The sequence below is a fragment of the Lissotriton vulgaris genome, chromosome 3_1 (assembly GCF_964263255.1).
Source record: "Lissotriton vulgaris chromosome 3_1, aLisVul1.2, whole genome shotgun sequence".
NCBI classification, from domain to species: domain Eukaryota; kingdom Metazoa; phylum Chordata; class Amphibia; order Caudata; family Salamandridae; genus Lissotriton; species Lissotriton vulgaris.
The window spans coordinates 2,600,549-2,616,092 of record NC_141689.1 but is presented as its reverse complement, the minus strand read 5'-3'; the positions used below and the strand labels follow the sequence as shown (position 1 = coordinate 2,616,092).

Here is a 15,544-nt window from a genome sequence, read left to right as displayed (position 1 = left end):
GAGTGCTCTAGGGTGGGTAATATTGATGCACCTGGGAGAGCACCGGTAGAACTCTACCAATGCATTGGCAAATGCTCCTGATCAGCATGAACCCGCATTGATCCGAGTGTATCAGATAAGGGTGGGCTTGAATCAGTTGGGTCGCCCGACCCTTTGCAAACACTATGTCAGCCTTTATCAAAGAAATAGGCCTTTAGGAGGCACATTGGTCCACCGGTACACCAGTCTTTGGCAGCACCACGATAGTGGCTGTGTCCAGCTCCATGGTGAATGCTCCGCCTCCTCTGCGCAAACCGCTAGGAGGTGGGAGAGCGTGATGGAACGATCACACTGAAGAAATTCAATAGGGTAGTCGTCCGGCCCTGGGGTCTTGACCAGACTGATATCCGACAATTGTTCGCCGAGTTCCTCAAGTGTGGGGGGCTGATAAAGATCATGGGCCAGAGACTGTGGGATTGAGAGCAAAGGGAAATTCTCCAGTAATGATGAGTAAAGATACTGAGGCGGCACAGGCATTGCTGCATACAGTTCTTGATAGTACTCTGTGAACATCTATGTCACCTCCACTGTGCATTTGTGGATGTCCCCTTTAGCGTTCCGCATTGTGGGCACAATTCTAGACATCGTATTCATAGTGACCTGCGAATATAGTAATTTACCTGACTTGTGCCCTTGCTCATGGACTCATCAAGTGGAGGCCCTCCAACATTGTCTGGCCTCTTCAGGGATACCTATTTTAGCTGCGATATTGCTAAGACAAACTTGTGGGATATTTAAGATGAGGGCAGGCGACTCGTTTTTCGTTCCAGTGCAAGGATCTCAGTTTATAACTCTGTCACTTGTGGCAATCGTCTAGACTCTTGGCCTCGTATATACCCTTTAATATGACCTCTGAGGGCATTCTTACAGGCCGCCCAGAGTCCTTGCTGATTCCACTGAGCCACATAATGTTTAAAGTATGCTGTCACTTCGTCTTCCATAAAATCGGTGCTGTCCCGATCCATTAGGTGTATTGCGTTGAACCGCCACATTGGGCGCAAGGTCCCCTGTAGGAGGCCCAGTCCCACGAGCAGAGGGCCATGGTATGATATACCACAAGGGAGTACTTGCACGTGCCGCAAGAAAAGAACATCTGATGCTGGGAGCTGAATTATATTAATAAGTCACTGCATTTCATGGACCACCTATGTGTGCGAGTATACCCGGAGGGTGGAATGTCATGCTCGCCAAGCATCGCAGAGGTCCATCGAGTCAACCCATGAGGAAAGGTGGGAAGTATGTGAGCAGCGGTTTGCTCAAGGGAGTTCAGCGGCGTCCAGTATTGGGTCAGGTCCTACATTAAAATCAACACATGTAAGTTTGTTCCTCTGGGGAAGCGCCTGAAGTGTTGATTAGAAACACATGGGGAACACATGCAGAGATGAGGTTGTAATGTCTGGCTTCATAATAACCTTCCTTACCCCTCCTTAAGCGCCTTGAGACCCTCTGGGTATGTAGTGCGCTATATAAATTCTCTGACTTGACTTGACTTGACATATTGCCCCTAGGGGGCTTCATGTAAACAAATGTTCGTGGGAACCCATTGTACAACAGAATTGCCACCCCGGTAGAATACTGCGTGAAATACCGGATCATACCCAAAGCGACCATGCACAGTCAGTGTGTGCCTACTAAATGGGTTTAGTGGAGCATGACCACCTCTGGTAGGAGACACTTCACGTATCTCATAACGGCCGACCTTCTGATACTGTCAAGTAGGCCATTAACGTCCCATGAAATTACCATAAGCATTTGGGAGTGCAGGGTGGAGCCTTAGGATGACTTCCTCTCGAGAGTGGGTGATATTGTGCTGAGTGTGGGAGCTTGCCTAGAAAGCTTAAAGTGTGCGTACTCTCAAGTGCATAACAGAGGTGCGTACTATAATGACTGTGTGTAAACTCAAAACCAAACAGAACAAAACTATAACCCCCTAACATCCGGCGACCACTGAAGTATTAGTCACCCCCACCCAGAACCATGAAACAGTCCAAAGGGCCAATGCCTGTCCAATTGCTCACTGGTGCCTGACAGAAGGATTCTAGTGTCCGACAGCAGACAACAATTGTGGGGGACAGCATTGTTACCGCAGTGGGAACATTTCCTCATTCCCCCATCCCACAAAAACCAACAACACGGCTTCAACAGCCATACTTATCCAACAAATCTAAATGGCACAGTAGTAGGGACCCTCTTACAGTCCATCTGTCGACAATGTGGGGTCCCTTATATCAGGGAGCAGGTTAAGGATTTTCAATCTCGGTGCCAAAGAGATGTGGTGTATTGGAAAGGGTGGCCTCCGCTACTAGAGTCCCCGCCACATCACCATCACACAATGCGCTTGGGAAGGACAGCCAGTTCCGAGACCCAGGTAAGTTCCTTCGTGAGCAATGCCTCTTCCCCCTGAGGGACCCCATTGGATTGCTGGGGGGTAGTCTGTCTCCGGTAGCCCCTGACCTCGCCCTGTCATGCAAGGTCCGGTCATGGCGGTCTGTTGTCCACTCCCATTCCTGATCCGCAGTATCAAAAAAATGGGTTGAGGACTGATGTATGACCTTCAGGCAGGCCGGAAAGGGGAGAATACACTGGAAGTTTAATGCGCGGGTGTATTCTGAGATCATAATTTTGTGGATTTGGAATCTAAGTTCTTGGTAGGTTCTAGCTTCCCTCAGACTGGCAGTGCAGTCTGAATGATTGAGGATCCGGGTGAAAATCGGGCAGCAAAGGGCCCCCAGCCGTGGTCTTTTAGCCAGGGATCTGTGGGCCCTCTCCACTACGAAGTAGTTTGATAACTTGTGGAATGGTATCTAGTTCTGAAGCCATTTTCTCCCACAGGTGTGCACGCCAGAGGCCTCCATTTCTTGAGGTATGCTGTTAAAATGCAAGATGTTTCTTATCGAGTGGTTCGCCGCGTCTTCGGCCCATTCTTCCAGAAACACTGTCATCTTCAACAGCTTCGATACTTGGGCTTTAGGAGTTGTCAGTTCATCTTTAACTGATGAGACCCTAGTTTCAGTTTACGTCACCCTGTCTGCCACATTTCGAAGGTCTTGGTGTAGTAGAGAGACGCCCACTTGGACTTCCTCCATCTTGTGTTTGACGGCGTTCCAGGATTCTCTGATCCTATGACGTCAGTGTTCATCTGCGGGGCGGGAGCACCTTTAGAGGGGGTCACAGCAGTCAACCCATGGGTCCCCGTGCCGGGCTTAGTGTATTGGTCCTTCTTGGTCTGGGCCTGTATTTGTGGTGAGGCTTGTCATATCCTATTCCCAGGTGCACGCTGCATCACACCCTGCAGTGCCTGCTGAACCGCCCTCTTGCCGTTATCAGGCAGCATGAGCAGTCACTATCTCCAGGCAGATACAGCATATTGTTTATAGATGCGATGTCAGGACCACCATCTTTGCCAGATATAGCAGACTCTCCTTAGCTTCTGAAAGCAGGAGAAGAAGGCAGGCCCACATTAGCAACAGTTGGGCTAAAAATGGAGCAGCAGAGGTCCCCTATGTGCCCAGGCCCCACACTCCGGCCATAAAGTTCTAGGAAGCGGTAGTCCCGTAATGTATGTTACTGGGGAAAAGGGGGTGTGTAGCCCCCTTCGCATTGCCCAAGCCCTTGATCAATGGTTTTGGCAACTGATTGAACTATGGAGTCCTCGATATGCCCGCTGTTTACCCTGTCACACAGCAAGACCGGAGTGTGCCGCGATGTCCAGATGGAAGAATCATGCTGGCTGGACTCTCCTCTCCCATGCTTCACCCAATCTAGGCCAGATGCTCCTGCAGCATACAACTGTTGTGTCCTCCAGGACGGGCCCCACAGGTGCAGGTGATCCCAAAATTTCAGGTCAGGCTCTCACGCCACTGTGAATCCAGTGCACTGGGCTATTAGCACAGGGAATGCTCCAGTGGTTGCTCCAGGCCCCTCCTAGAGATACTGCCGTATTTTACAAGGTTCCTTAGATCTGTCATACCGGAGCTACTTTAGGTCACTCTCTGGCAATTGGGCCCAGAAGGGGATCCAGAGCTCACCCGGTCCCAGTCTCAGAAAATGCCTGCAGCTTCCCCAGTCTTATTGCCGCAGCTGCTGTCCAGGCCACGCAATGCTTCACCTCCACCAGGTCTGTAAGTCCAGATCTGGCGGGACCTATCACCTAGGGTCGCGGATCCCAGTCACACCGTCCTGAGGGCCGCCAGCGGCAAACACAGCAAGCCCCATCCACTCAGGCAATACGTGCAGCGCCATCTTGCCCTTAGACAGCAGGGATTCACTTCGGGTGTCGAGCCCCCAGAAAATACAGCTCTGCACTCCTCAGGCACCTGCTGCCCCCATACTTCAAGCCAGGACCTCCGATTCGGCTGTCGGGCCAGGATAAGCAGCTATGTTAGTGGGGCCCGTGATATTGATCTCAAAACACGGATGCCATCTTAGACGGTCAGGCCTCCCCCCAAGATGGGTTGTTATAACAAGAGAAACTGTTTTATTTTCTTTAGTGCAATTAGGACAATAAGTTATGAGTCAGACTGATGACTCCATAGCCAGATGTACAAAGCACTGGCAATTTATGGACAGTAGTTTTGCAACCAGTGTGGTAACTTGCCAAATGAGCTTTGTACTAATAGGTCGGTTTGCAAAATACAAATTCTAGTGCATCACAAATCAACCTACCTCATGAATATTATTAAGGTAGGGTAGAAATTGTGACCAACTAGCAATAGCTGTCATCACAGGGACAGTGGCCTGCTGAGGTCAGCAGACCACCAGGTCTGTGACAGCTTATAAATAACGCTTTTTTAAAGGCAGCCTGTTTTTCTTAAAGGAAAATGGGATGCTTAAAAAAAAAAAATGATACCAACCTAGGACTACTGCCTACTCCTAAATACTTTCTTCAACATTCTCAAAAGGAGAAAGCGTCCTTTGAGGACACTTTCACATTTGCAAATGGCTTACCACTACATGTCTGTAGTCAGTAAAGTATTAATATTTTGGGCTGGATTTGAGTTGCAAAACATTATTACATACCAATCCAATTTGGTATTTGGAAAGGGCACCCTAAACGTGCCTCTTCCAAATACCAAAGTTGCCATTTTGTTGCAAACCTAAAATGTGATTTGGTAACGTTCCACTGAATCACAATCTAGTTCTGTACATCAGAAAAAGGCTTTTTTGGGTCACAAAGAGCCAGATTCCCACAAAAAGGCTATGCACACCTGGCACTAAATCTCTAAGATGCCGGGCATCCTGGAATTACTGAAAGAGCAGCAGTTATTTTGGATATTTCGGTGGCCAACACTCTCTACAGATGTTAGTCAGTATGTGCAGATGTCTTGTGCGTGCCCAAATTAAGCTATCACATAAAAGTATGCTCCTATTCTATCTAGACCATGGCATTCAGTATCTCGGTTCCTCTCGCAATTCTGGTATGCGTTATATAAACAATTAAGTTTGTCGGTCTTTCAGCTAATATCCACAAATGGAAAAGACAGCGCGAACAAGTGAATAAATGTGTTGAACAATATTTGAGCTATCAAACATTATTGCAATCGCTCTCTCTTTCAAAGAATTGAGGCACAAAGTACTTTAAAGATGAAAAGGTCTGGTCATTCACAAATTTACTTTTGGAAAAAAGCTTTCAAGTTGCATCCAAGTCTGTTAGTCCACTAACCGTTAACAAGTTGTTAATCGGATAAGGGTTTGATTAGCCCTTCCCATGCTCATGACGAGCTCAGCTCGTCATGAGCCACGGTTCCCGTGTGCTAATGACGAACTCAGCTTGTCATGACCGTTAGAACGCTGACACGCAGGGCTAATTTCCCTACTGTGCTGGGCGTTCTAAGCAACAGGCGTGGTCATTACGAGCTCAGCTTCTCATGAGCACACGAGAACCGTGGCTCATGACGAGCTGAGCCCGTCATGAGCATGGGGGCGCTGTGTGTGCCCCCGCCCCCCCAGCACAGCAGGGGAATCTGCCCCACAGTGAAGGGGTTAAAATTGTCACAGCCTCTGAAAATTCATACCTTATTTCATGTATCCTTCGTGAAGATTTAGTCTGCAAAGACTCATTTTGCTCCAAGTCCTTCTCCTATTCAGCTGAATGTTAAAAATTATTACACATTACATAAGATCTTAGATGTACAGATTGTTAGAAGGCAATTTTTAGTGGACTGGAGTGGTCAGGGAAAGCAACGGAGACCTCGGCACATAAGAGTAGGGAGCCCATTATTACCCACGGTCTGTGCATACCTCTATTTCCGGTGTGAGCACAAAGACACGCTCCTACAAATTTCCTGGGTGCTTGTGTCCTCCATTGTAGAGGCGGCCAGCTGTGTGCACAGTATGTGGGGCGGTGGGCGCTGCCTGGCGTGAGGCTTTACAGCTGGAATGTTTGCACTGTGCTGAATAGACAACTGGACTCGAGGCAGGCGACGCCACAGACCGCTATGGGATTTGCAGTAATGGTGGCTATCTTGGAATCGTAGGATATTAGTTCTTCAGGTTTTCAAAGTATTCTTAGCTAGGAAAACAAGACACTTAATTTCTGTGGCCAGGAGATTGGAATGCATCACACTTTCATCCTGAGTTAGCAAAGATTTCTGAATATTGAGAAGTATTCTGGGATAACACTTGAGTCTGCATTTACACTTTGAGTTGCATGCTTGTACTGGAGTCATCGTTCCTCAGGATGACAAACTCTACGCACTTGTAGTTTCACAGGAGGAATCCTCCCCATGTACTGATGTTGTTCATTAGTTTTGAGTTTCTTATAGTTTTTTTGTATTGCCAGTGGTACAGGCGTAAAAATATATTGTAAGGGTGAGAAACACAACACTATTGTGTGTTTATTATGTCACAGCTGATGAACGTGTGAGATTTAGAGACATTTAGATAACGGACTTGATTTACAAATACTGAAGGTAGTGGTCTACATAGAAACACATTTGTTTATTTGTTTCACTATGCATGCAATAACCAAAAATATGACGTCCTGTTGTTGATACTACTGCTGGACAACCAGATCACTTAAGAGGACAAATATAAGTTTTAAGTGCTTTCCTAAAAGATCAGCAATTAGGTGTAATTGTGTTGGAAGGGAATTTTACATGCAGAACCCGTATTTAAAAAGCAAAGGCCTTTTTTGACTAGCGCTCTGGAGGATTCAGAAGACAAGCTGTGATTGGAGGTTCCGAATGCATTTGTTGAGTGAGAGAAGTTCCCCGTACAAATTCGTGGCATTTCCAATAAATAGCCTTTTCAACAGGTAGCCAGTGTAAGAGACGTAGTTGATGAGAAACCTAAACATAAGCACTGAAGGTTTAGCATAGGCCTGGCAGTCACATTTAAAAATGAATACCAATCACATATTATGGTACAGGTAAAAACAGGTATTACAGGTAAGGTTATTTGGTACACCTATTTTATAGATGTCATTTATATTTCAGCGGTAGGATGTCACAGGAATTTCAGCCAACTATAAACTAGTGGGATTATAGAGACTGTCTCCGGGTATATTGTATGTTCTTTTAGGCAGGGCAAACGTTGATTTCAGATGACAAAATTCTAAAATAGTTTTTTTTTGTAGATATCAACGCTCTGCAGTGTGGGTTGAGACCAGTTGCAAGACCAGGCAGAGTGAATATATCATTGGCATCTATTTCTCTCCTGCTTGTCTCATTCTCCTCTTCCCAGGTCTACTAACGACCAGCATAAATATCCTTTGCGTGGTTGAGAAGGTTGTTCAGGAATTATTGATATTACCATGGTTTACTTTAGTGCACACCTAACACTTGAATTCTTTTTTAAAAATCACTATTTTCATATGCCTAGTTCTCACATTTGTCAAAACTGGAAACCCTTGGAAATGGAGTAAATTCTCATGAAAACCTACATCAAAATAACATGATTTTACAAGGCAAGAAGCATAGAGTTGATTTAAACCTCCTGAGGTCCACTGTATGGTCATCACCATCCGTACAGACTTAAGATTTATTTCCGTCTTCCATGTTTTCTTTGTTTATGTTTGTTCATGGTTACAGAGTGAGAAAATCTCATCCCGCAGTCGGTGCACTCATAAGGTCTCTCCCCAGTGTGTACTCGCTGATGTCTGGTCAGGTATATGGAGGCAATAAATCCCTTTCCACATTCACTGCATACATAGGGTTTCTCATTAGTGTGAATTCGTTGGTGTGAGGAGAGGGACCCAGAGTCCGTGAATCGCTTGCCACAAGTTTTACATTCATAAGGTTTTTCTCCTGTGTGTATTCTCTGGTGAATCTTCAAGCCCTGAGATTCTTTGAAGCTCTTTCCACATTCACAACACTTGTGAGGTTTCTCACCTGTATGCAGTTTTAGATGTGATTTCAGGGCACTTGTGGTTCTGAACATCTTGCCACATTCAATACATCTACATGGTTTTTCTCCAGTGTGAATTCGTTTGTGCACAAGCAAGCTTCCGGAGTGAGCAAAACTCTTTCCACAGCTCTTACACGTGTAGGGTTTTAAACCTGTGTGAATTCGCTGATGAATTTTTAAATGTCCCAACAGTCTGAAATTATGCTCACACTCAGTGCAGGAATAGGGCTTCTCATCTGTGTGTAGTCTCTGGTGTAATTTTAAATTCCCTAACTGGCCAAAACACTTCCCACATTCACTACATGTAAATGTTTTTTCTCCAAAGTGCATACTCTGATGTTTCATCATGTTCCCTGACTGACTGAAGGACCTCCCACATTCAGCACAGGTATATGGTTTTTCTCCAGTGTGAGATCTCTCATGTATTGTCAGAGCTGACTGTGTAGCAAACCGTTTTTCACATTCAATACATATGTATGGTTTTAGTCCTATATGTCTTTTGTAATGCGCTCTCACATGTGCAGGATTTTTAAATCTTCTGTTACATTCACTACATTGATAGGGCTTATCATCTGTGTGCACATACCTGTGTAGCTGCAGTTTTGCTTTGCTACTGAATCTCTTTGGGCATTGATTACAGATGTACGGTTTTTCTCCTGTGTGCAGTCTCACATGTTTCCAGAGTGCCGATGAGTTCCTGAAGCGATTCCCACATTTAAAACATTTGTAAGATTTCTCTCCGGTATGTATCCTTATGTGGTTCTTTAAAGTTCCTGGGAAGCTGAAGCTCTTTCCACAATCATCACATGAGTATGGTTTTTCTCCAGTGTGTGTTCGCTCGTGAATGTTTAAGCCATCCAGGCGGCTAAAGCACTTACCACACTCACTGCATGTATATGGCTTTTCTCCTGTATGTGTTCTCATATGAGATGTTAAGGTTGTAGAATGGCAGAAGTTCCTACCACATTCTATGCAATGAAATGGTTTTTCTCCTGTGTGAATGCGCTTGTGAATTTTTAAGCCTGATGTGTCACGAAAACCCTTTCCACATTCATCACATTTTTTAGGTTTCTCTCCCGTGTGAATTACACTGTGACTTTTCAAATGGGATGAAAGTTTAAACCGCTTGCCACATAAATTACAAGCAAAGGGCTCTTCCCCAGTATGTATTCGCCTATGTACAGTTAAGTGCGATGACTGGGTGAAATTCTTCCCACATATGTCACATGAAAAGGGCTTCTCGCCTGTATGTATCCTATGGTGTTTGATGAGTTCTGATAATGAAGTAAAACCTTTCCCACACTCGCTGCAGGCATGTGGGGTCTTTCTTTTCTCTCCTGTATGGACTATTTGATGAATCTGCAGACCATCTTTCCTTTTAAAACCCTTTCCACATTCCATACACTTATACGGTCTATCTCCCTCATCCGTGCTTTGGGGAACACGATAGTTGCATAAAGAAGAGAGAATCTTTCTACAAAGGCGTACATTAATTTTTCTGGGTTTACTCTGCCTTCTGAGGGTTTGGTCCTCACTAAAATCATATTTGCTTTTGAAGGTAAATGGATGTGTTACTGAGCGTAACTGTCTAGTTAAGGTTGAGTTACTGTGTAATATGGTTCCACATGTACTAAATGTTTGAAATCCCTTATTCAGGTTTTGAGTCTTCAAGTTGTGTTTTTCATCGGTGTATGTTTTTTGATCCGTATCAAGAGTAGAGTTCACACTGAAAGGATCCACAGATTCGGAGTACGTGCTTGTCTTCTCCTCCGTGTTCGCTGTTTGTTGATCAGTAAGGGTAACTGATTTATTGTCACCTTGTCCACATTCAGGGTTGAGATATAGATGGTCTCCGGTCGTAATCATATTTCCTGTGTGCAACTTGTTTCGTGTTTTGCGGGATTTGATTTGCGATCCTAAAAAGTTGTTTTTTCCTTTCAATGTTGATTCTAGTTCTGGACATGGTTCAGGATCATATGTCTCATGTGATTGTACAGCTCCAATATCTGTCAGGGAAAAAAAGAATAAGACATGGATTTTTAACTTACTGAGGTTGCAAACAAAAAAATCTAATTATCAAATGAAATGCTTACTAAAGCATTTTTACTGAGCATTTTTAGCTGTAAATAGACAAACAACCCTCAAAAGAAAGATGAACTTTCATATGATAGAAAATACAAGATGTAAACTGTTCCTGCAGATAACATACTCTTGCAAAAACCATGTCTACTTTAATAATACAGTGGTCTGATTAACAGGATACACTACTCATGTAAAAAATGAAACAATCAGCAGGTTTGAAAAGGTATCACTAATTTGTAAGAACCTTTGATAACGCATTACAGGAAAGATGGCCCAAGATGGTTTAATTGAAGTAATCGTAGTACTTAATATTTATATGATGCAAAACACAAACTGGGTTATGTCTAAGTATTTGAATAACAGATGTCCACATTACCCAACATAGTGGTGGACGTTTCATTGACCTGGGAAGGATGAAAGTCTGTGTTGGCTGCATTTGAACCTATAACCTGCAAGTATTTGGGTAGATGCTCAGCCCACTTAGGTACCTGAAAGCACATAGCCAGATCAGGGATTTACCAAAGGTTTAACGCAGTGTCACAAAAGAAGGAATGTTGTGTTAGTTGTGAACTCACTGCTCTATTCTTAACTATCACCATATGACCCTAGTTTGACTGTCAATGAAATTACACTTTTCAAGGTCTTAAGAAAGAGAATACAATATGTGGGTAGCAGGAGATAGGTCTGTAATTGGCTTGTGTCGTTGGGTCTGGGGATGGCTTCTTAGGTAGGAGGGAGGACTGCTCTCTTTCTGGGCATCTGTGAAGGTGACTCGTGATGGAGGCATTCAGGATATTGGGAAGCACTGAGCTGATGGTTTGTAGCCCTTTCGCAAAGATGTTGTGGATGTGCAGATCTGATGGGGTTTTAGAGTGGATGGTTTCGTCCGAGGAGATGGGTGGCCAGACTGTCAAAGTGGTTTCTTTGGTTGCAATGGAGAAGTGTGCTGCAGGGTAGACTGGGTCTGCTTTAGGTTGGAAGTTGACGTATTGCTCTCTTTCTGCAGAAAAACTAGGACAGCTTGATGCAGAGGTCCTGCGAGGAGGAGATGCTGGGGCAAATGCTGGTGGAGCCAGCTGCTGGGAAGTTGAAAGCTTCCACAATGTCAAAGGCCTCTTGGCTGCTCTTGGTATGTTTATGTTAAGGGGATTTATAGAGTGCAATAGCTACTCATAAAGTGTCCAGGTGCTTTACTAGGCACAGATCCTTTAAGTAGTGGAGTTAAAATGCAGAACTAAAAAGCCAGATTTTAGCCAATCGTCTGAAAACAAAAATTTCCCTCACAGCACACACCCGCTGTGTAAAAGTATTTCATTCTTTGGGTGCCAGGCGAGAGTGGGAGCTGCCACCCCAGCGCTTCCTTCTAAACTTGGGAGTCACCACCAAAAGAGAGTTAGAAGCACGAAAGGATCTGGAAGGGAGGTAAGGAACCATCCTCTTGGCAAGGTATTGGGAGTCAGACTTGTAAAAAGCCTCATGAGTCATGACGAGTCCTTTGAACCTCACCCGTTTTTCGATGGGAAGCCAGTGTCGTATACTCCAGTGTGGTTGGATGTGTGCCCTTCTGGGAAACTTTATCAGAAGCTGCGCCGCAGCATTCAGATCAATTGCAATTTCTCAGGTGATACTGTGGTAACCCTAAGTAAAGGTGATTAGCGTAATCCAGTCTAGTAGTGATCAGAGCCTGGATCAGCGTTTCCTGCTGCAGACAGGGAAGAAGATGGAGGAACTTCTTAAGACTCTTTAGAAGTCCAAAACAGAGGCCAACAACACTTGCTATCTGGAGAGAAAATGTGGCAGAAGTGTCAAACTTCACTCACTTGTATTGACATCAATTTGGCCTTTAAGCAAAAAGTGTTTGGTGGCTCAGATCAGTTTGTGGTAGCACCTGAGGGGAAATTTGAAGGTGCTCGCCTGTTTTTTTCATGGCTAATTGTCCATCTGTGTTCCAGTTGTTTGCAGCATCACTTGGCCGTTCTTATCTCCTCTTTATACCACTTTGTGGTCTGGATCTTGAAGGTTATTGGATTTGAGGGGAGCCAGGACGTCAGAGCAGTCTGTGATCCATTTAGTGATGGAGCCTGTTAGTGCTATTGAATTTGTTGGTTTTAAAAAATGGATAGAATTTCATATCATTCATGGGTGGATACAACAACGTGCTTATTGTTGGTGGCAAACTGAGAAGCAGTCATATGATAAAACGTGGTTCTAGAGCAGACTTATATTGGGATATCTGGAGTGTATACATAGAAGCATCTAGCACTCAGGCTGAGACGCAGAAAATCCAACTTTCTAAGGGAGAAAGTGATGGCCTTAGACCTCATTGAGGTTTACTTGTCAGTGTAAATGTTGCATCTGTAGGAAAAACTATAACATTGATTTTAAACAGTAAACATGAAAATACAACTAAAAAGCAGAAGCCATCACTGGAACCTAAGGATGCAACTGCAGCATTAACACTGTGTAATACATATTTTTCATTTTGGAGAAATTGGGAATGAATCAAAAGGAAGGTCCAAGATGACTGCAAAGAGTTTGCTGACTTCTCAAAAATGAAGAAAAATGTTGGCAATGTGCTGAACATGAAATTAAAAAATAGATCTTCATTACAGCAAAGACACAGAAACAACACAAAGCGGTAAATTCTGAATTAGACGTACGTCAACAAGTTACTACCTTTGGTAATGTGCTTTCTGGTAGACACTCTAGCCACAGATCCATCCTCTTTTGAATATTCTCCAAGCATCAGACTGGACACGGAATCTTTTAGCAGTACCTCTGCACGCCTATATAGACAAAACTGCTGCACGCTAACATCAGGTACTTTCAGGACTGTCCACACATACAGACACACATCACCAATAGCAAATTGGATGAACAGTGTGTAGAGTCCTAGACTTAAGTGGGGACCTTATTCATGGATCGAGTCCAGTCACAGAACGGGCTGGATGGGTAGGGACGGTGAGAACACTACGGCTAGATCGAGTCTCTACAACAAAGAGCGCTACTGGAGGTAAGTAACTTGTTCTTCTGCTAGAGATTCCTAACCGCAAATGCCTCACTAGCCAATAGGTCTCGCCTTTGGGAATTTATAAGTGTTCAGCCAGAGATATTGACATTACCTATGTCTTTAAGATGTGCTGTACAGAAGTTTGCAGCATGCTGAAAAGTTATTATAAAGAAGTGTCAGAAGCATTTTTGTTACCTTAGATATGACCAAAAAAGCATTATGTACAACTGAACAACCATATTAAAAAAGTATTAAAAATAATGTCTTGAGTTTTTTTTGTCCTTTCAATGCTGGCAACTCGTATCTGCCTGTCCCAATGGCTGCTTGTTGTGTTTTTTGTTGTTATGGGGGGGGGGCATAAATAACAGGAGGGTGAAGGTAAGTCAGTCAGTCAGTGAGTGGAAGAGAGTGAGTCAGTGAGAATGAGTCAGTCTTAGCGAAAGTTAGTCAGTGAGAGAGAGTGTCAGTCAGTGAGCGGTAGTCAGTCAGTGAGAGAGAGAGTCAGTCAGTGAGAGAGAGAGTCAGTGAGTGAGTGAGTCAGTCAGTCAGTGAGTGAAAGAGAGTGAGTCAGTGAGATAGTCAGTGAGAGTGAGTCAGTCTTTTAGCGAAAGCTAGTCAGTGAGAGAGAGTGTCAGTCAGTGAGAGGTAGTCAGTCAGTGGGAGAGAGAGAGAGAGTCAGTCAGTGAGAGAGAGAGTCAGTCAGTGAGAGAGAGAGTCAGTCAGTGAGAGAGACAGTCAGTCAGTGAGAGAGACAGTTAGTCAGTGAGAGAGAGTCAGTCAGTGAGAGAGACAGTCAGTCAGTGAGAGAGAGTCAGTCAGTGAGAGAGAGTCAGTCAGTCAGAGAGAGAGTCAGTCAGAGAGAGAGTCAGTCAGAGAGAGAGTGTCAGTCAGTGAGAGGTAGTCAGTCAGTGTGAGAGAGAGTCAGTCAGTGAGAGAGAGAGTCAGCCAGTGAAAGAGTCAGTCAGTGAGAGAGACAGTCAGTCAGTGAGAGTCAGTCAGTCAGAGAGAGTCAGTGAGAGAGTCCATGAGAGAGAAAGAGAGAGACAGTCAGAGAGAGAGAGAGAGACAGTCAGTGAGAGAGAGAGAGATAGTCAGTGAGAGAGAGAGAGAGACAGTCAGTGAGAGAGAGCGAGTCAGTCAGTGAGAGAGAGAGAGTCAGTCAGTGAGAGAGAGCGAGTCAGTCAGTGAGAGAGAGCGAGTCAGTCAGTGAGAGTGAGAGAGCCAGTCAGTGAGAGAGAGCGAGTCACTCAGTGAGAGAGAGCGAGTCACTCAGTGAGAGAGAGCGAGTCACTCAGTGAGAGAGAGCGAGTCGCTCAGTGAGAAAGAGTGGGAGAGTGAGTCTGAGAGAGTGTCTGTGAGAGTGTCTGTGAGACAGTGATTGTGAGAGAGTGTGTGAGAGAGTGCTTGTGATAGTGTCTCTGAGAGTGTCTGTGAGAGAGTGTCTGTGAGAGAGTGTCTGTAAGAGAGTGCCTGTGAGAGAGTGCTTGTGAGAGAGTGTCTGTGAGAAAGTGTCTGTGAGAAAGTGTCTGTGTAGAGATTCTGTGAGACAGTCTGTGAAAGATTCTGTGAGAGAGAGTGTGAGAAAGTGTCTGTGTGGAGATTCTGTGACACAAAAGGTCTCTGCCGCCAGATTCCTAGGAGCCCTGCTAGTTACCATAAATCACAACCAACACACAATGGGGTCGATCGTGAAAAGATGATATTGTGTACAAAAAAGGAGAAATTGCTCCTTTTTTAGGTGTCCCCTCACTCACCAGGGTTGCCCCATGGTGACATGCTTCATCATTGGGGCCATCCCAGTCCTCTACGGGCTGGGGTGTGCTACGACTTGCGACAGTTACGTAGGAGCACTTTATAGAAGACTATGTGTGGTGCATGTGTATTTGTGGAGTGGACTATGTGATGTATCTTAAAAATACCTGCCCAGTAGGTTGTCAATAAACTAGACGTAGAAGATAGGAGTTGATAGGTACACCTTGACACATTACGTTTAGGGCGCCCTATCTACCCACCCCGTTTTTAATATTACCACCTAGAGGCAAGAATAAAGTTTATTGACAACCTACT

At 44.7% G+C, this 15,544-nt stretch overlaps 1 protein-coding gene across 1 annotated transcript in view; it reads right to left on the bottom strand.

The window, feature by feature from the left end:
- Window positions 1–6,175: 6,175 nt before the first annotated feature.
- The window catches only part of LOC147725796 (uncharacterized), a 186,814-nt gene continuing 177,445 nt past the window's right edge, over window positions 6,176–15,544 (bottom strand). Inside the window, exon 3 of the mRNA XM_086959945.1 lies at window positions 6,176–10,391. Coding sequence (XP_086816071.1) covers window positions 8,020–10,391 — 2,372 coding nt within the window. The 3' untranslated portion in view covers window positions 6,176–8,019. The remainder of the gene's footprint in view (window positions 10,392–15,544) is intronic.